The sequence below is a fragment of the Somniosus microcephalus genome, chromosome 2 (assembly GCF_052327205.1).
Source record: "Somniosus microcephalus isolate GS21.2 chromosome 2, FLI_Smic_1.0, whole genome shotgun sequence".
Classification (NCBI taxonomy): Eukaryota; Metazoa; Chordata; class Chondrichthyes; order Squaliformes; family Somniosidae; genus Somniosus; species Somniosus microcephalus.
The window spans coordinates 186225335-186245563 of record NC_140988.1 but is presented as its reverse complement, the minus strand read 5'-3'; the positions used below and the strand labels follow the sequence as shown (position 1 = coordinate 186245563).

General features: G+C 39.8%; 1 protein-coding gene across 2 annotated transcripts in view; it reads right to left on the bottom strand.

Moving 5' to 3' along the window:
* Positions 1-167: 167 nt before the first annotated feature.
* The window catches only part of rbpjb (recombination signal binding protein for immunoglobulin kappa J region b), a 136550-nt gene continuing 116488 nt past the window's right edge, over positions 168-20229 (bottom strand). For both annotated transcript variants that reach the window (XM_085968104.1, XM_085968113.1), the window contains exons 8-11: positions 17020-17160; positions 12232-12387; positions 7311-7414; positions 168-4561 (exon numbers count right to left, since the gene is read on the bottom strand). In XM_085968104.1, coding sequence (XP_085824230.1) covers positions 4249-4561; positions 7311-7414; positions 12232-12387; positions 17020-17160 — 714 coding nt within the window. In that variant the 3' untranslated portion in view covers positions 168-4248. The remainder of the gene's footprint in view (positions 4562-7310; positions 7415-12231; positions 12388-17019; positions 17161-20229) is intronic.

The window sequence follows — 20229 nt, the reverse complement described above, 5'->3', positions numbered from 1 at the left end:
TTTAAAACCAACAAATGCAATGTATTGCATATTAGGGAAAAAAGATACGAGTGGCATAGACCTGGGAGTGACAGTAGGCTCATCACTTTCAATGTTGAGAAAATGTGGAGTAGCGATTTAAAAAGCATAGAATAATGGGATACATAGCATGAACAAGTCTACAGAGATAAGAGTCCACAGAGGTTTTATAAGGCACAGGAAAGACTCTGCAATAACGTGTACAATTCTGGTCACTACATTTTATAATAGATACAGATACATTGGAATGGATGTTTAGAACAGCAACAAGAATGACTGCAAGATGTAAAGCGGATGAGCCATGAGGAAAGATTAGAGAAGCTTAAGGTAATTGAGGTACATAAAATATTAAATGGTAAAAATAAGTGAACCCAGTATATTATAACAAGTTTAGTGCAAAGTAAATTCAAAACAGATCTTGGGGCAAAATAAAGTCAGTGTGTGATAAACTATTGGAATGATCCAAGAGAAAAGATAGAAAAATCAAAGACGTTAGGCAGTTCAAGATGCTGGTAAATGTTAGACTGGATGGGTTAAAAAAAACTCAAGGGACAAACCTAATGGTCTTTTCTCACCTGATATGTTCTTTTGAACAAAAACAGACTGGACGTTCAACCCTCAATGAGTTTCATTCCAGCCCCAGTGGTTTGACCAAAGATCAAAGTGTCAAATAGCTTAACAAATTTTCTCTTATTTTTTATTACAGGGCCAGTTGCTGCCAGTCATAATCTGTACATCAAGTGACAAAAGAATACATAAAGATAAGGTGGCTGGAGTTGAATTTTTTTTAGTATTCTGCCCTAAAGCAATTACTTTGATGCCAGCAGCAAGCTGCCTTTGGACCTAGCATTTCAAGTCTGAAACCGGCTCTGGCCATTTAGCTGACAGCTGTGGGACAGGTCAGTGGGTGGCTCCATTGGCAATCAGCAACTTTTTGGTCTTGAATGCCAACTGATTTTGAAACTGCTCACTGACTGAGCGCACAAGTGATGACAGCTTAACAACTCAAGGAGACTAGCATTAAAAATCAAATCCACTAATTAAAAAAAAAACCTTAATTACGTTGAAAGTATTTCCCTTATTTCTGCAACATTTAATTAAAGCAGAAAGCAAGTGCAGGTGGAAATATTTTCCATGTAAAGTGCTTCAACACTTGGGGAGGAAATAATTGTTTTCATTTTTAACACATGCCTGAGTCTTATGTCCACGACAGAAATTGTTAAGTGCCAGTGGGACGCAGTGGAGAGCATTCTTGTCCAAATCAGAAGGTCTGGGTTCCAGTTTCACTATGGATATGAACACACAATCTAGGCTGACAATTAAGAGCAGTACTGAGGGAGTGTTGCATCGTTGAAGGCGAGGCTCTGTCTGCTTGCTCAAATTTTTCGTAAAACAAATTCCATGGTACTATTTGAAGAGGAACAGGGAGTTCTTCTGATTTCTGGACCAACAAACAACTCCATCAAAAACAGATCTCATTTGCGGTTTGTGGGATCTTGCTGTGTGGAAATTGACTGCCACATTTGCATATATAATAGCAACTATACTTCAAAAGTAATTCACTGGTTGTGAAGATTTTGGAGAGTCCTGAAGACATGAAACGCGCTGTATAAATACAAATTCTTTATTACTAAGTTACCACTGGATTAGCTCACTGAATAAGCTCAGAGCCATCTTTAGGTCTGAAGGGTCAAGAAGGTAGTCATATTAAAATTAGCTACTCTTAAGGTAGGATGACAAATCCCCCCCTCTCAATACACACACACACACACACACATTATGGAGGGCTGGGGAGTGCTTAACACAAAGTACTCTTCCCATCTTCTGTTCTATTGGGCAATGTTTGCCATTGTACTATTCCCATTAAGAAGCTTTCATTGTGCTGGTTATAAAGATATTTTTTGTTGAAAACCCCAAGTTATTCATGCACCTATGGACACAAACTTCTCAAACTAAATCTCCTGTTGGGCGACCTTCGGACTCTTCTGTGTTATTCAGGTTTCAACTTTTAGCAAAAAGACAGCTATTCGGTACTGTAGAAATACGCAAATACTGGACCAAAATCCACATTGCTACAATTTTTGACTAGCTCACAAACAGGCTTTTGCAGCTTGACTGTAACAGATGTGGCGTTAATCTGTTAGGTACGGTTTCAAAAGAACAAATTACACTTTACTTTAAAAGGACACAAACACCATATATCACTTTTAACACGTGTAATAAAAAAATAAAAATAAACCACTGTAGCAATCAAATAGCCAAAAAAAATCAAATAGCACATGTAGGTGGAAGTACTGTAAATATAAAAAGCTGGGACTATGTTTCAACATATAAAAGCAATGCTTTGTGGGGGAAAAAAACACACAAAATGACTCAATACTTTATGGCTACACTCCCAAATTCAGTTAATAGCAGAACCTCATTTATCAGATGTCAGTGTATCCAGAAACCATCAGTTTTTACTCATAAGTGGCGAAGCAAATCTAGAAGATACTAAATACTGTTTTATTAAAATGATTGAAAAAATAAAGCTATGTTTAACATATCTGTACTGTTTTATGTATTGCAGACAGGGCAGAAGTCACTTAAAGCTTTTGATATTCTTGTTTCTGAAATACATAGGGATGTCCCAATATTACAATGCATTGAGATGATATGAAAGAATATCACAATTTTGGGTTTACATATCATAGTAAATGTGATAGCAGCCATAATCTGATCGCAGTGGTAATCCTGAGAATTCAAAAAGGAAAAATAACCCTTTTAGTATTCTTAAAAAAAAAAGTATGAGGAAGGACGAGCTGAATAGCATAAAAAGCAGCAATATGTGAATTAAAGTGTAGTCAACAGAGTTGTCACATAATGCTAAATTTTATAAAAGGAGATGTTTGTACACTAGCTGGTATCGCATTTACCCACAATTGTTACTGTGCGTTAAAACTATTTAAAGAAAGCCCAACATTGTATGTAGAACTCTCCTGATGTGGCATCGTGAAATTCTCACAGAATTGTGTTTTTATTTGTCACTGGACAGAATTTCAGGATATCACATGAGGTGGTGTGTGACGAAAAATGCCCATTGCCAACCTGCTTCTAACCAGTGTCTTTTAAAGCACAGCAGCAGCAAGGCAACTGAGGCATTAGTAAGCATACAGATATCTACCCTTATAACAGTTACTGCTGTGCACTATGCATAGTTGAATACACACTCCTTTAAGGTGATAGATTTAAAGAAATAACTCGATCTCAACACAAGGTTTGTAATTCATTAATTTTTTTCAGAAGTATCACGGGAATCAAAGCTCTAATCGAAGTATCAGAACTCTGAATTTTATTTTCCATCTATATTTTGGTGGATTGAGTAGCCTTTTATAGAATAAAGCAACCAACTCACATCTGTGTTTTAGATTGCCTTTGTGTAACAGATCACATTTAGACAGCATGGCTTTAGTGCTTCTTTGTTTCTTAAACTATCATGCTAAAATCATGATATTGATTAACTCTGATTTTTGTCCCACATCAAGGTGTCATATTGAGACATCCTTTAAGTACAGTATGCAGATTGACAGGTAATCATAAAAATGAGGTTCTCCTCTCAAACACCTTCTTCAATTGATAATAAAGTCACACGACTCAAGTTTAAAAAAAATAAAAATTAGGACAGTTCCAGCCAGTGACCAAAATAAAGGTCTTTACTGGTATAAGTAGGTGATGAGAATATACAGCAAGGTCAGGCCTGGAACCTGGATACTTCAGAGCCCATTGCTCAGAGGAAGAAAATATAAACTATTTGGTAACAAAAGTGTACTATATGTATAATACAAAAAAAGGTATGGTGAAACTGTACCTTCACTAAAGCTTATACAAGTTTCTTGGTCCATAGAAACTATGTTATTTTTGTATGCATTCTCTAGTCTGCTTTACCACCATCCCACCCAAATTCTTTATATCTTGCCCACACTTTAAACAGCTGAAAAATAGATTTTCATTTTAGCTCTTTATAAAGTTTTATACATATTCAGGCGTATTTCTTACTGTGGTAACACCTCCTTCAGATTATCTATGCTTGAATGACATGTCCATCATCTGAACAAGTAGGTGATTTCCAGAATACCACAAGAACTGTTGATACTAGTAGTTTTTTTTTTGTTTTTTTTTTGCAGCACTTCAACAGTTTTGCGTCTTCTCCTTTCCCAAAAGTTGGTGACTGTCTTTAAACCACTTTAATAGTTAGGAGACTACAGTTGCTGCTGATGTGACAATAGTTGAGTTTGTGCTGACAGTTGTGTAACTTCCCTCACTGTTTGTGTTTGAGTCATTTGACGCCATCAAGCTGGAATTAGCTCGAAGGATGGCTCCTGCAGCGCTGCAGTGTGGCCTTGGTCCAGGCTCTGGCGTGTATGTGAAAGTAAGGCTGGTAGAGTAGATAATCCCATCATGTCGAACCAGTGTAACAGGGACTTGGACAGGCTGACGCACCCATCGCCAACCCTCTCGGAATGCAGAAATATCTGGAACAACACAGAGCATGCTCTCTGCACACCTTTTAAAAAAAAGTTGACACAGATTAGAAAATGCCAGATAAATATTTTCATTTTATTCACACTCTGTGGTTGTTCACAAAGAACCGCCAAGTGCATCAATTAGGAGAGTTATGCACTGAGGGGGTAAAAATAAGGTGCTACCTTTGAAAGCAACCTCAATGTAGGGAACACCTGAAAGTGCCATATGAAGAGAAGGAGTCCCTACCCTCACCTATGTGTCCCAGCTCTTTAAATGTGCATATTATCAAAATGCTTTTATAGAAATATTAGAATCTTCAGATGTAGTCACAATTTGAATGTATTCGTAGAGTACACAATTAAAATATTTACCCCCACTCATGGATCAAGTATGACATGACCGGATCTCAATGCAAATTGGAAAACAGATTAGCTATTCTGACTATAGATCAGATTAAAAATAAAACATACCAACATTTAAATACTCAATAATGCTGTAATATATAATTACATTAAAAATAATGAAGCTGCACTGTACCACTAGATTGAGACTATTTCAACACTCTAGTAAACAAAAACTAGGTTATTGTAATTAGCAAACAAATGTCATGAAAAGTTTATAGCTCGATTGATATTTTGATTTAATTCCACCAATTGTTCAGCATTTCATCTTGAAGCAAGTAAAATTTGCTACCAAGTGATAGCATTATAAAGATTTTACTGCATCAGTAAAATACTATTGTCACTATACAGTGTGGGATGGGCAGCGCCACCACTTGCTTGCCACAGAGTGGCACTGGTGCAATGTCTGGATTGATCTGCTTTCTCAGCTGTAGGCCAGTAGTAATCTAATGATATTAAAAATACACGAGAAGAAAGAATTACACTCTGAAGAAAACAAGCTTCTCATTTCTGGTGGTGGGAGTGGGAAGCTTGCCAATTATCCCCTCCCTAGCACAGGGGTGATGGGGCCAATTGTAATGCCACTACTCCAGCCCAGGCAAAGATGAGCTAATTTAGCGCAGTCTGGAGTTCGACCTGGTCTGAATGACTCTCTCTTCTGTGGTTCAGCTTTTCAGAGTTGTAAACATTTCTGTTTACCGGAGGTGACTAATAAAAATGATAAAATACACAGATGCGTGATCATTTTATGCAAAGAAATAAAGTGATCTCTGACAGGGCAACTTATAGTATTAAGTGATTTCACCCAAGGCCTTCACTCAGAATGGTGAGAATGCGGAACTTGCTACCACATGGAATGGTTGAGGTGAATAGCATAGGTGCGTTTAAGGGGAAGCTAGAGAAGTACATTAGGGAGAAAGGAATAGAAGGATATGTTGATCAGGTAAGATGAAATAAAGAGTGGGAGGAGGCTCGTGTGGAACATAAAACACCTGCATAGGCCAGTTCTGTAAATTCTTTGCAGGAACCCGTCGATAGAGGAAGAAACCAGTGCACTGAGACAAGTGTGATTTAATAGGAATTGATGCCTTTATATAAGGAAGTACAGATGAAAACCATGGCAAAATAGACAAATGACTAAGTAGCAATGAGAGTTAAGATGAAATGTTCAGGTAAAGTTGAAGCTGCATATTGGTAACCGTGACTTAAAACAGATCCTGACAATATAATGGTCTGCAAATTATTCCTACTTTCAGTTTTAGTTTTTGTACAGTGGTGGCATAGTTTTCTAGCCTCCGAGTCAAAGTTGTGGATTTATGTGCCACGATGAATTTAAATGCGCAGTCTAGGGTACTTCAGTACTGACGGAATGCTGCATTGTCATTTGGTAATTTCCCGTGTATTGGAGCTTGTGTGCAATTGGCCATTGCGTTTGCCAGACTGTACTTCAAAATGACCCATTAGTTGTAAAGTGCTTTGGAACGTCCCAAGGATGTGCTAAGCTGCTATATAAATGCAAGAACCTATATTCAGTCACAGATTGAATTAAAATCATAGGATATTACTGCACAGAGGGAGGCCATTCGGCCCAATGTGCTCTGAAGGAGTTGTGCACTTAGTCCCATTCAATTTTACTGAAAGTTGGTTACACAGCCTTTTACTACAATTGCCCCAAATAAGCTTTGCCAATGACGGCTAACACAAATTTCAGTGTCAGTGTGGCTCCCTGATGGTTCTCTGGATAGAAGCACCAAGCCATACAGATGAGAAATGTCCCAGGTTTAACCCCTGCTCCATAATTGGTCATCAAATCTCAGCAGGTGGTGATAAAAAAGAACCAGAATTGACTGCAGCCTTCTGGGCCACGGAGGAAAATAAATCCAGGTTCCCTGCTCCTGAAAGCTTTCTACAGAACATTATTTTCTCCAAGATTACTAAAAATACATAAATAAAGACTCCTCTATTAAACATACACACAAACTTTGGCAGGCCTGAAGCAGTGTTGACAGACAAGTTGTGCCTACAGCCAAAGGTAGAAGCAGGCAACAGTACAGAGATGGAAACAGGCTAGGCACAAGGACAGCACAGCAAAAAATATGAATAAGGAGTTGGTAGCAGCACTGGGCATGTAGGTGTCAACAAGCCAATTACAAATGGAAAACAGTAGCACCTTTAAGCTAGAAAAAGTGTGCGCGCGGACAACAGGTCAGATATAGTTAGTCAGATAGCCTGCTAACAGTCGTTCTCTATGTCTGATTCAGTTGCTCTCACTTGTGGTGAGTCGGCAGGAAAGAAAATAAGAAAAACTTTGTTAATTTAATTCAACCAATTAAGCTCACATATTATGGAATTCTGAGTAAGTTTTCCCTTTACAACAAAATTCTTTACCTGTACATGGTCTCAGCTTCCACATCACCAAACCAAACTCGCAGATTGGGTGTAAAATTCTGTCCTGTGAGCTCAAGCATTGCAACGTCCCCTCCTCCATTCAGCTATAAAAATAAAAAGCTCAGTTGTATATAGCCATCTCTTGTAAATACATCCACACAGAATTGGATAGATATTGCATTCTAGGCAAGAACTAAACATATTGGCTTAAACCTACCTGTTTGGTGCCCAGAGCAATCTGAGAGTGCAGCTGCACCAACTGGTATATGCAAGGCTTATTTAAAAAGTACACCCAGTAATTACAAAGTACAGTTATTCCATTGTTGAACTACAATCCTTTAAATGAGAATTAGCCATCGTAGAATGCACTCCTTTATACACAAAAAAATTCCCTTGACAATCTCAACTTTGCAGATGCTGCTACAGCAAGTTTCTCCATGATTAGCAACCTTAGTTGGTGAATCTTGCTGAATTTGGAGACGAGACAAATTTTGCAAGATTTATAAATGTTTTCTACCAAGCTGCACCCTGAATTATGTGTGGGAAGAGTTCAAAACTTTTTTTCTGAGGTTTAAAAGGATATAAATAACAAACAATTGGATTCCTTGTCTGCACAATTTTTAGGCTCAGCTGTTATTTTGTGTTGGTAGAAAACATGAACATTGTTAACCTAAAACATCCCTAGAAAATTACTGTAGTAGCAATCTGAAAATTCTACCTCTATCAAATTGGAAACAATAGAGATGCAGCATTTGAACAGTTGCTGGAATTTTTAATTTGAAATCTTGCCATGAACGTAGCTTTTAAATAAAACTTCTGAAAATAACTGATAAAACATTTTTGTTATCCAAAACAAAACATTTAAAAGATAATGTGCTTTCCTCCAGGACTATTAATATATAAATAATAAGGACTCCTCTATGAAGTATACACACAAAATTTGGCAGGCCTGAAGCAGTGCTGACTGATAAATTGTGCCTACAGCCAAAGGCATAAGCAGGCAACAGTGCAGAGATGGGAACATGCTAGGCACAAGGACAGCACAGCAGAAAAATGGATAGAGAATGGGTAGCAGTGCCAGTGCCAATAGGGAGAATATACAAAAAAAAAGCCTCTTTAACCTAGACAAAAGACAAATTAAATTATCCATTTCACATTTCCTCGATAGAATTTAATACGTACAGTTTGGTTGATAAGTATAACTGTTACATTTGTACTATTATAGAAGTCTTGAGAGAAAAAGGACTACACTTCAAGAAGTCCAATTTCCCTGATTAAGTATTAACCAAACTGAAACATTTGGAGGCATAAAAGTCAACAATGTGTTGTTCACATTTTTGACGTGAAAACCCCTCACTGTTACAGCTTTATAATACTTCCAATTACCTTTTATTCTATACATTATGATCACAAATTATTCTTAACAAATATTTCTCCTGGTTCCAGCTAAGCGCCTTAAAATAAACCTCCATTGGAAAACCATGATGGATTTGTTTTTGAATTTGTAACAAAAAAAATTGAAGAAAAAGTAATTTCCTCGTCATAAATTACTCCATATTCACAGATCACCATGTCTGTACTTTGAAAGAAGTCCAGTCTCAAGACCGGTGAAGATTCCAGCGCACCTTTTTAAAAGAAATCAAGAATCTGCAGAAAGGAAGTGCCTCATTACATACACCTTACAATCCTTATACATGTTCCAAAGATGCCCACAAGTCTAATTAGAAGTATGAAATTAGAAATGACGATGAAAAACTGGTGGCTTATTTCACAGAAGGCAAATTCTAGGAGGAAAAGGAAATCAGTAGCATCAAGTTTTCCATATTATGTTGTGTGTGTTATGTTTGGACATAAAAGCACCAACAGATGAATAGGACACAGCAGATCTTTTAAAACAGAAAAAATAAACTCAATCTAATAGGACATGACTTAAAAAAAAACTTACACACAGCACACATCCCAAGAAACAGCTACAGGGAGTAAGGATGGGCTCTGGTCTACACTAACCTGTCACTGTGTACCCTGGATGGGCATCTGCCTCTTCTTGGCAGGCATGTCTCGTTACCAAAGCTTCACACATGCTGATTTGGATTACCCTGCTGGTGATGAGTAACCTTTTATGTAGTTTTTGATATCTAGAACATCAAGGTGCCCAGCAAGCTATCATTCCACCATGCTGAACGCAGGGTATGCACACTTGTGCTTATTTCTCCAGGGTTCAGCACCTACCTTAATTGCAGAGCAAAGCAGCTGCAATTGGAGCCATGCCTCGCCAATAGTGGATAGAGCACATCCCTGTGCTATAGTAAGCAGTGTTGCCACTCAGACACCTTACGATAGGTTACGTCGCTCACCATGCTGTCCATGTCGCAAGGGTTAAAATCTGCACTTATCAGTTGTCTCCTGACTATCTTTCGGGGGGGGGGAGCAAGGAAGAGTTGGCTGGTCCATGATCAGCTCCAACAAGTGCAAGGAACTCATTTATTTTATCACCAAGATTGAGACCATCTGTTTCTCTTCCCCATCCCCCCTCTTGTCCTCAAGTCAAACCTCCCTTCAGTGTCGCCCATTTCCAAACTCTAGACAACACTCTCTCTAGTTTCTCACTCATCTCCCCTCGTGGCCTCTCCAATCTGATTTTGCTCATGAGACCTGTTCCCTTGAACCCATTCCCCTTAAACTGCTATTCACCCAACCTCCTTTCCTGGGCCCATGCTAGTTGACTTTCAAATGATTCCATCTCCTGAGGTATCACCCCTCTCCCTTTCAAATCTGTCATCACACCTCTCCTCCTCAACTCCTCTGTCCTTGCAAACGACCAACCCATCTCCAACCCTCCTTTTTTCTCCAAAGTCCTTCAACATGTTGCCTTGAAAATCCTTGTCCATCTTTCCTGAAACCCTCTGTTTGAATTTCTCCAATCAGGTTTCTGCCTTGCCACAGCACTGACCACAGCCACAAATGACATGCTCTGTGATTGTGACCGTAGTGCATTGTCCCTCTTCATCCTCTATGCAGCCGTTGACACAGTCCTGCTTAATACCTCACACCAACCTCCTCCAATGCCTCTCCTCCGTTGTCCAGGTCAGTGGGACTGCCTTCACTTGGCATCCCTCAACTATATGACTGTAGCCAGAGCATTGGCAGCAATGGCTTCTCTTTCCACACCATTGCCTCTGGAGACCCCCCAAAGATATATTCTTGGTCCTTCATCTTCCTCAACTACTTCCTGCTCCTTGGTAACATCTGCAAACATGAAGTGAGCATTCACATGTACGCTGATGACACCCAACTCTATCTCCCCATGATCTCTCTGGACCCCTCCGTTGCCTCTGTGCGATCACACTAATTGTCCAACATCCAGTCTTCTATGAGCCACAGTTTCCTCCAATTAAACAATGGATCAAATTTAATTAAACCGATATAATAGCTTTTGGCCCTTACCAGAAACTCAGTACTCTTGCTACCGATTCTGCCCCCTGACCGGCGACCAGACTGTTCACAACCTCATTGTCCAATACCTCCAACTTAAAATTCTCGTCATGTTTCAATACCTTTATTGCCTCGCCCCTCCCCATATCTGCATTCTTCTCCAGCCTTACAACCCAACCCCCCAAACTCTGCTTCTTGTTCATGTCCTTCGCCCCACCACCAGTAGCTGTCCTTCAGTTGCCCAAGCGTCTCACTCTGGAATTCCCTCCCTGAACCTCTCCACCCAACTCTACCCTTTAAAGCTCTTAAAAACCGAACTCGTACCAAGCTCCTCCAAATATCTTTCTTTGGCTTGACATCCTTCTTTTCTGATTACACCTCTGTGAAGCACCTTGGGATGTTTTCTAAGTTAAAAGTGTTGTATAACTAAATTATTGTTGCAAATAGGGTTTTTTGAGGTCAAATTGGCTTTAGGATGACATGCCTATCATAGGCGATTGAAACAAAGTCAACTATCTGTGGCCGAACCTGTAATCTGATATATGAGCCAAACATGTCCAGAGTATTCCAAGGTGTTGCTGACAATTGACCAGCCTTCCTGAAAGGCGTACCTGTCACAGAGCTGGGCTTCTTGCCACTTTGCTCTGCATAGTAATTCTCCAATAACTACAGTGCTGGAAAAGCAACAGGAAGTTTACCAATGTTCTGTGCTGTAAGCACAAGTTTTAGTTAAACTCTAGCAGTACCCAAATCTTGGAGTTTCCTAAGCCTGGTCTATTGCCAGCATTGACCCAAGTTCTCTAAATTTAGGGAAGTGGGACTTGTTTTTCTTGGATAGTGTGTGTAAATGAACACAGTTTTTTCCAATAATTTGCTTTAGAGACTTTTAAGCAGTGATGATATTTTGTGTTCATCAGACATCTGGCAGAACAAAAAATAAACATTTACCAGAGAAATTAAATAGCGCCTAGTTTGCTACTACAGGAAACTTTGTATTATCCGGAGGCTAAATGTCCGGCAAGCTCGAGCCACCGGCAAAAATCAGGAGCTGTTTTTTTTTCTTTTCGTTTCTTTTCGTTGCTTTTTTTCTCAACAGTCAAGCTCTGCAAGGTCTGTAGCTAAGCAACAGCTTCAGCTAGAGATGCTTGCCGACTGTTTAGAAGCTGTTGCTAAGCAACAGGGTTTGTTGATTCACACGGAGCTGAAAATCTCCGTATATTTCAACATTAGCGCTGGAGTGTCCGGCAGTTTTGAGGGAACGGCAACAGCTCGGTCCCGTCGGTGCCGGATAGCACAAAGTTTCCTGTACAACTTTATAAACACAAACAATTTCTTCAAATATGTCTGGTTCTTCTTGTGCACACCTTAAAACTACAGCATTTTCAAAAATCAACTTGCACTGCTACATTATCAGCCTTAATATAAAGAGAATTAGCTACTGTAACTGAATGGAAACAAACAAAACCTATAACTGTCTAAGTCCTGTTACCTGAAGACTTTCTACAACAGGTACAGGTGTCACTGGTGAATGTACGGGCCCCATCCCCTCGTAGAATGTGTACTCAGCCTTATCTGTGCTTATGATTGTCCAAGAGGCTCCATCGTTAATCATTTCTTTGTTTGGTTCTTTTGGACATGGAGTGGCCTGTTAGGGGAGGGAGGGAGGGGGGAAAATGAAATTAAAATACACAACTGTGACCATGACACATAAACTAGATGCAAGTTGTACTGATTTACTTTATGGAGGCTTAAAATTTTAAATAGTGAAAAACCATTTCAGTTTTCAAAGTACAGTGGAACTTCTATTATCCATGCTCCAATTGTCTGCCAGTATTTTCACTGGACAAAAGAATATTGCCTCATTAGACAACCTATTACTATCGGTCTCCTCCTGTATGACTTAAATCAACTTCATGGTTGAAGATTCAATTAGATTTAGGTTACTCTTACTGTATGTTTTCAATCCGGTGTCTAGTGTCATTGCTACACAAGAGCTTCAAGACGTTTCTACAGAAGGCCCAATATAAATACAAGTACTATTTGTTACAGGTGCAAGACCAGAGTTTTGGGATTCTCCAATTCCTCCTAATTTCCATTACACAACAGATGAGGTCCCCTCAATTATGGCAGATAAGAGGTTCCACTGTAAATACATTTCCATTACTTGAAAATTAAAAATCATAGAATTTACATCTACAGCAACAGAACATAAAACTTAACAAAATCTTTAAAAAATTCATTTTGCTGCAACTGCCCGTCTGCAAACTCTTAATACATTCAGCCATGCAGGTTCAGGTTAAAATGAATAGCCAAACAAAATTACACATACATAAGCAACATATTCCCATTAAAGTACAGGTTTAACATCTTGAGAACCTAAATTCAAATTGTGTTGGTTACGTTACTCCTGTTTCCAACGTACTGTTCCACAAACAATATGGGTTGAATGCAGGTCATGTTTGTTACATTGTGTTCAACTAATGGGCAAAGTTTTTTCGCTGAATTTTGAGCATTGATTTTCACGTGGGATCGATTAGCATCCAGAATTGAAAATAAAGCATATAGTTAGCTCAAGGATTTACAACAATTTGGCTTAGTGATATCATTCTCACCTCTGAATCAGAAGGTTGTGGGTTCAAGACCCACTGCAGGGACTTGAATCCACGATCTAGGCCAACACTTCAGTGCAGTACTAAGGGAGAGTTGCATTGTTAGAGGTGCTGTCTTTGAGACGAGATGTTAAATCTACGCTGTCTGCTTGTTTAGACGGACATGAAAGATTTCATGGCACTTTTTCAAATAAGAATCGTGTGTTTTTATGGTGTACTGGCAAACATTTATCTCTTAATCACCACCAAACAACAAATTAACTGGTAATAATCCCATTGTTTGTGGGACCTTATTGTAGGCAAATTGGCTGCTGCGTTTGCCCACAAAACAACAGTGGCTAACCATAAAAAAGTAATACATTGGTTGTTGTGTGTTTTGGGACATTGTACAGATATGAAAGTCAGTACATAAATGGGTGTCTTTTGTGTTATTAATTTACGCTGACTGAAGAAATATTCAGCTGAACTGAGTTCAATAGATTTTTAAGTGGGGGGGGGGAAGGGAAGTAGAATTCATAGATTTTGTAATATTTTAGATTTCTGGCTAATTTCAGAATACTGGTAGTATTTTGAAAAGCCACAAGTACACTACACCACTGCAATTTATCAAGTTACATTCTTAACGCTAGTTCGGAGTGAATATAACAAAACTGCCACACTGAAGACGGTATAACACCTAGTGCAAATAAACCTTCAATGTAAAGGTGAACTTGCAATTGCATTTTTTATATCAAATACAATAACTCACTATCAACAGCTATACCCAACACACAGCTTCTACCCCATATAGAATATCTACCACTGAAATTTGACTGATACCTAAAACTTGTACAGAATCAAAGCTCTGATGGCTCAGTGGGTAAATACTTAAGATAATGTGGTACTGAGGTACACAGAGGAAGGTGGTTCCAAGTTTGATCCTTAGTCTTTACTGACTGTTGATCACAGTGAAGAAGGGATAGTGGGTGCAACATTTCACTATCTACAAATATTTGGGGGAGGAAAAAAGACAAAATATCAGCCAGGGTTCTTGGCCCTGGTCACTTTCTAGTAACTATGTTTTTTGCTGGCGAGTGACTAAATGCAGATGTTTTGTAAGGGCAAGATCAGACTGCATTGTGATTTCTCTCCCTCTCACTCCCAGTTAAATAGTTTCCTGACAATCATTCCCAAGCTCACTACAACAACTTGTATTTATATAGCGCCTTTAACGTAGTAAAACTTCCCAAGGCGCTTCACAGTAGTATCAAACAAAATTCGACACAGAGTCACAGAGATATTAGGACAGGTGACCAAAAGCATGGTCAGAGGTAGGTTTTAAGGAGCGACTTAAAAGGAGGAGAGTTAGAGAGACATAGAAGGTTAGGGAGAGAATTCCACTGGTAGAGCAAGGAAAATCGGGGATGTGCAAGAGGCCAGAATTGGAGGACCGCAGAGAACCCAGAGGGTTGTAGGAGGTTACAGTGATGGAAGGGCAAGGCCATGTATGGATTTGAACACTTAAATGAGAATCTTAAAACTCAAGGCATTCGTGGAGTGGGAGTCAATGTAGGTCACCCAGCAAGGGTGAATGGGACTTGATGAGAATTAGGATACGGACTGTATTGGATGAGCTGAAGTTTACGGAGGGCGAAAGATGGGAGGCTGGCCAGGAAAGCATTGGAATGTTCAAGTCTGGAGGTAACAATAGGATGGATGAAAGTTTCAGCAGCAGGTGAAGGCGGGCAATATTACCTAAGTGTAAGTAGGTGGTCTTGGTGACGGAGAGCATGTGGTTGGAAGTTCAGTTCAGGGTCAAATAGGACGTCGAGGTTGTAAACAGTCTGGCTCAGCCTCAGACAGTGCCCAGGGAGGGTGATGGAGTCAGTGGCCAGGGAATGGAGAACACCATTAAAGAATGGTTATTTGGACGAGGTACTAGACAGCTGCTGGTGCCAATGGAACCATACATCAAGAGCCAGCTCCTTCAGCAATGGAGGTTGGTTGGGGGGGGGGGGGGGCGGGGACAAAAAAGGATGTAGCTGTGGAGAAAATCAAGTATCTGCTTACAGGAAACAAGGCGGCTAGCTAAAATCTATTGTAACTGCTCCCTATACACCATCCTTGGTCAAGGGGGAAGACATGTAACTTGCTCACAAACCTCTGTCAATGTTACTTTGAAACCATCAGCTAGGAGTTGCAACAAGTACAGCACAGATCGCCAGTCCCAAATGCTTGCACCCTATCCCTTTTTGTGGCAGCACAGTCACTTTTCACCATTACCCTAATGACATAGTAGAGATCGGACACTAATCTTGGTCTAGCCACAGATAAAGTCTAGCCACAGATAAAACCCACATCCTATATTCTATGGCACTACACAATGGTGCTCTGCTCCCATACACTGCACCAAGTCATCTCTTAAAAAAGACTCTTAATAAGTCAGTATTAGGAGGCAAATGTGTTTTGTACCCCCACCCCCAGACTGCCCAATGTTGAGAAACCAAGTTTGAAAATCTCTCACTAAGTTGAGTAATTCCAGTAACTGCTCTCTGCTTCTCTGAACAGTTTGAAATCAGGCAGCCACCATTTGAGGAACCACAAGGAAAGCACTATGTTGATATGCACATTGCAAGAACATGTTAACCACTATGGATATCAGTATCAAAATCCTATTGGTGCAATAAATAACTACCAGCCAACTGTAAATGATATTTAGTACATTTCAGTTGAAAGACTTTGGTAGGAATGGGGATTAGTGCCATATTCACGTTCTGCAACTACATTACTCAACTGCAATGAAATTATGAACAGTTAAGTAAACATGGTCTCAAAACAATTTGGGACCGAATATGAAAAGGAGCATTAGACTGTAACTTTCAGTTGCAATACTACACCTATAAGAACTTTGGTCTACTACAATGATTATGAATAACTAAGCTGATCTCGACATAATTTAATATTCCTGAAACTGTTCAAGTCAATAACTTTAGTTGAGAATACTGCTGCTCATCTGCCTCTGCTCTGTAGGTACTGTTCAGTTGAATTATGTTGATGGATTTAATAATCAAAGCTGATCTATACCAAGGGAAATATGCAGTAAAGATGGCTCGAATTGCCAGTGGAAGTGTGGAAATCTTCAAGATTAATGGATCATATTTATAACTTTCAACACTGTAGCCCTGCTCGGCAAACTGCATGGTCTATCCAATGTTTGAATCCCTCCTCCACACATCCAAGCGATGACTCCAGGCTGTCAATTCTCACGAGAACAATGCGAAATATTGTTGTGTGTTTGTGACATATCGCCTTGTGGCAGCTGTACCTCAACATTCTGCACTAACTCAAAGTCTACGGGGAGCTTCAGGAGAAAAGATTTATACATTGCTTGCTTCACTTGTTTGTAACTCTGTCTCAGACACTGTTGTTTCTGGTGGACAGAATTTCAAATGCAGGATTAACTACCACTTGCAGAATTATAGCTACCGCAGCACACTACTGCAAAAAATCTGTAAGGCTGCCCATTGTTACGTTGGTATAATTTCTCTTCAATTCTTATTGCTCCCAACAACCACTGGAGTCAAATGTGTGAAACATCTGTCTATGTTAGCTGTATCTAGCTATACCCTATTGTTATTTCACCCAATACCCGATAATCAAAAAAAATCATTTGTATAACATTTTCTTACTTGGAATTGGATTATTCTTTCTTGCGAGAGGCATAGGTACATCCTTTCTGTATCCTTCAGGTAAAATGCACACTTATGGAGCTGTGATACTGGGTCATCTGCATCTAATAATGCGGTCTGTTTATCCACTTTACGAATTATCTGTAAGTGATTAACATATTTAAGGTCAGCTTACTGGATTCCAGGGTGGTCTTGGTTGTGAAAGGTGGGATAGAAAAGACCCTTTTATAATTATTTCAAAAAAAAGGCAGCAATCACATGTCTGGAAGCTAACACAACCCTGGGCCACAACAGAACTGCCACCTTATTTAATATATTGACAAAGGCGAAAAGGAGAGATCTCTACCTTAGAAAATAAAAATGCTTGCAAATTATGGCCCCCTGGAGTGAGGAAACTGTCAGTGATTGATGGTTTGCAAAGATACAAGGTTGAGTTCTGTCAACTACTGTAGTCTGCAAACCATGACTTCACTGATGGGGAGTTTGCTATCAGGCCTATTAACCTGGCAATACAGTAGCTCAGATATCTCAAACCAAAGGTTTTGAGGCTCCTGTGTTCTTGTAACATGGGAGCCAAATGCACTGGAGACAACGCTTTTACCAACAGAAAAATAGTTATTTGTCCAGGCCAGGGTTCCTCTTCCTATTCAATCATGAAACAGCTTAGATGGCTTATATTTTTCCATTGTGAACATCTGTGGACTTGGTTCCCAAGCAGTTCAGTTTGCTTTGGATCTCTTGGACCAGACCCACAATGTTCAGTCATGTTGGCCTCCAAAGCAAATATCACCAATATAAATGCAAATTAAAATGAAATAACTGACCCCTCTCTTGTATTCAGATCAGTATTTTGAGGCAGGAATTTTACAATTTGTAGGATAGCATTCAAAATGAGCACCGTAATGTCCCTCACATGCTGGCTGCATTGCATCATTTGCTGACTTAACCAAACACTCAATTCCTATTGCAGCATTTAAGAAGTTTAAAGGTATGAGTTTTTGTACTCATCAAGTTGGTTCATGTCAGTGCTGGGAAAGACCACCAACATTTTGGCACCCAGGTCACAGTATTGTGACTAAACACTCCCAGAGCAGGAATAACTTGAGTTAGTTGCAGGGTAAAGCTCCCACTACCCTACTCTAACATAATGCATCAATTCCAAATCTGAGGAGCGGCCCCATCTGCATCAGTGTGAACTTTACCATTTCTTACAGCACTCTTTTTTTATGATCTCATTGAGACTGCTCAGTGTCACATTTGTCTCAGTTATTAGCAATCTCACTTGAGTGAGAAGATTGTGGGTTCAAGCACATAATCTACGCTGAAATGCCAGTGTAGTACTGAGGCAGTGCTATAGTGCCAGAAATGTCAATTTTTGGATGAAATATTAAAATCGAGGCTCTGTCTGCCTGTTAATGTGGACATAAAGACTCTAAGGCACTATTGAAAGATCAAGGAGTTATCACAGTATCATAGCCAACATTCCTCCCTCGACCAACACTACCAGAAGCAGATTAACTGGTCATTGATCTCAGCTGGCATTTACTTCACCTTGCTGTGCAAAAATTGGCTACCAGTTTTGCCGATAAAACAGAAATCACATTTGGAAAAGTAATTTGTTAGCTGTAAGAACATAAGAAATAGGAGTAGGAATAGGCCAGCTGGCCCCTTGAGCCTTCTCCGCCATTCAATAAGATCATGGCTGATCTTGGGCTCAAAGCCACTTCCCTGCCCAATCCCCATAACCCTTCACTCCCTTATCTTGTAAAAATCTGTCTATCTCCACCTTAAATGTATAAATGCATAAAAAACCAAAAAAGGTGACTCAACCGTGGCTAACGAGGGAAATTAGGGATAGCATAAGATCCAAGGAGACGACATATAAATTGGCCAGAAAAAGCAATAATCCTGAGGATTGGGAGCAGTTTAGGATTCAACAAAGGAGGACAAAGGGATTAATTAAGAAAGGGAAATAGAATGAGAGTAAGCTAGCAGGGAACATAAAAACTGACTGTAAAAGCTTTTATAGATATGTGAAGAGAAAAAGATTGGTGAAGTCAAGCGTAGGTCCCTTGCAGTCAGAATCAGGGGAATTTATAATGGGAAACAAAGAAATGGCAGACCAAATAATTCATACTTTGGTTGTCTTCACAAAGGAGGACACAAATAACCTCCCAGAGATGCTGGGGAACATAGGGCCTGATGAAAGGGTGGAACTGAAAGAAATCAGTATTTGTAGGGAAATGGTGTTAGGAAAATTGATGGGACTGAAGGCCGATAAATCCCCAGGGCCTGATAATCTACATCCCAGGGTACTTAAGGAAGTGGCCCTATAAATAGTAGATGCATTGTTGGTCATCTTCCAGAACTCGATAGACTCTGGAACAGTACCCATGGATTGGAGGGTAGCTAATGTTACCCCACTATTCAAAAAAGGTGGTAGAGAAAAAGCGGGGAATTATAGACCGGTAAGCCTGACATCGGTAGTGGGGAAAATGCTAGAATCTATTATAAAAGATGTAATAGCAGAGCACTTGGTAAGCAGTGACAGGATCGGACAAAGTCAATATGAATTTACAAAAGGTAAATCATGCTTGACTAATCTGGAATTTTTTGAGGATGTAACTGGTAAAATAGATAAGGGAGAACCAGTGGATGTGGTGTATTTGGACTTTCAGAAGGCTTTCAATAAGGTCCCACATAAGAGATTAGCGTGCAAAATTAAGGCACATGGGATTGGGGGCAAGGTATTGACTTGGATAGAGAACTGTTTGGCGGACAGAAAGCAAAGAGTTGGAATAAACGGGTCGTTTTCCGAGTGGCAGGCAGTGACTAGTGGGGTACCGCAAGGATCGGTCCTAGGACCCCAGCTGTTCACAATATATATTAATGATGATCTGGACGAGGGAATTGGATGCAATATCTCCAAATTTGCAGACGACACAAAGCTGGGTGGGAGGTTAGGCTGTGAGGAGGATGTCGTGAAACTCCAGTACGATTTGGACAGATTGGGTGATTGGGCAGAAACATGGCAAATGCACTATAATGTGGATAAATGTGAGGTTATCCACTTTGGTGGCAAAAACAGGAAGGCAGATTATCTGAACGGCAATAGATTGGGAGAAGGGGAAGTGCAGAGAGACCTGGGTGTTCTTGTGCACCAGTCGCTGAAGGTAAGCATGCAGGTGCAGCAGGCGGTTAAGAAGGCAA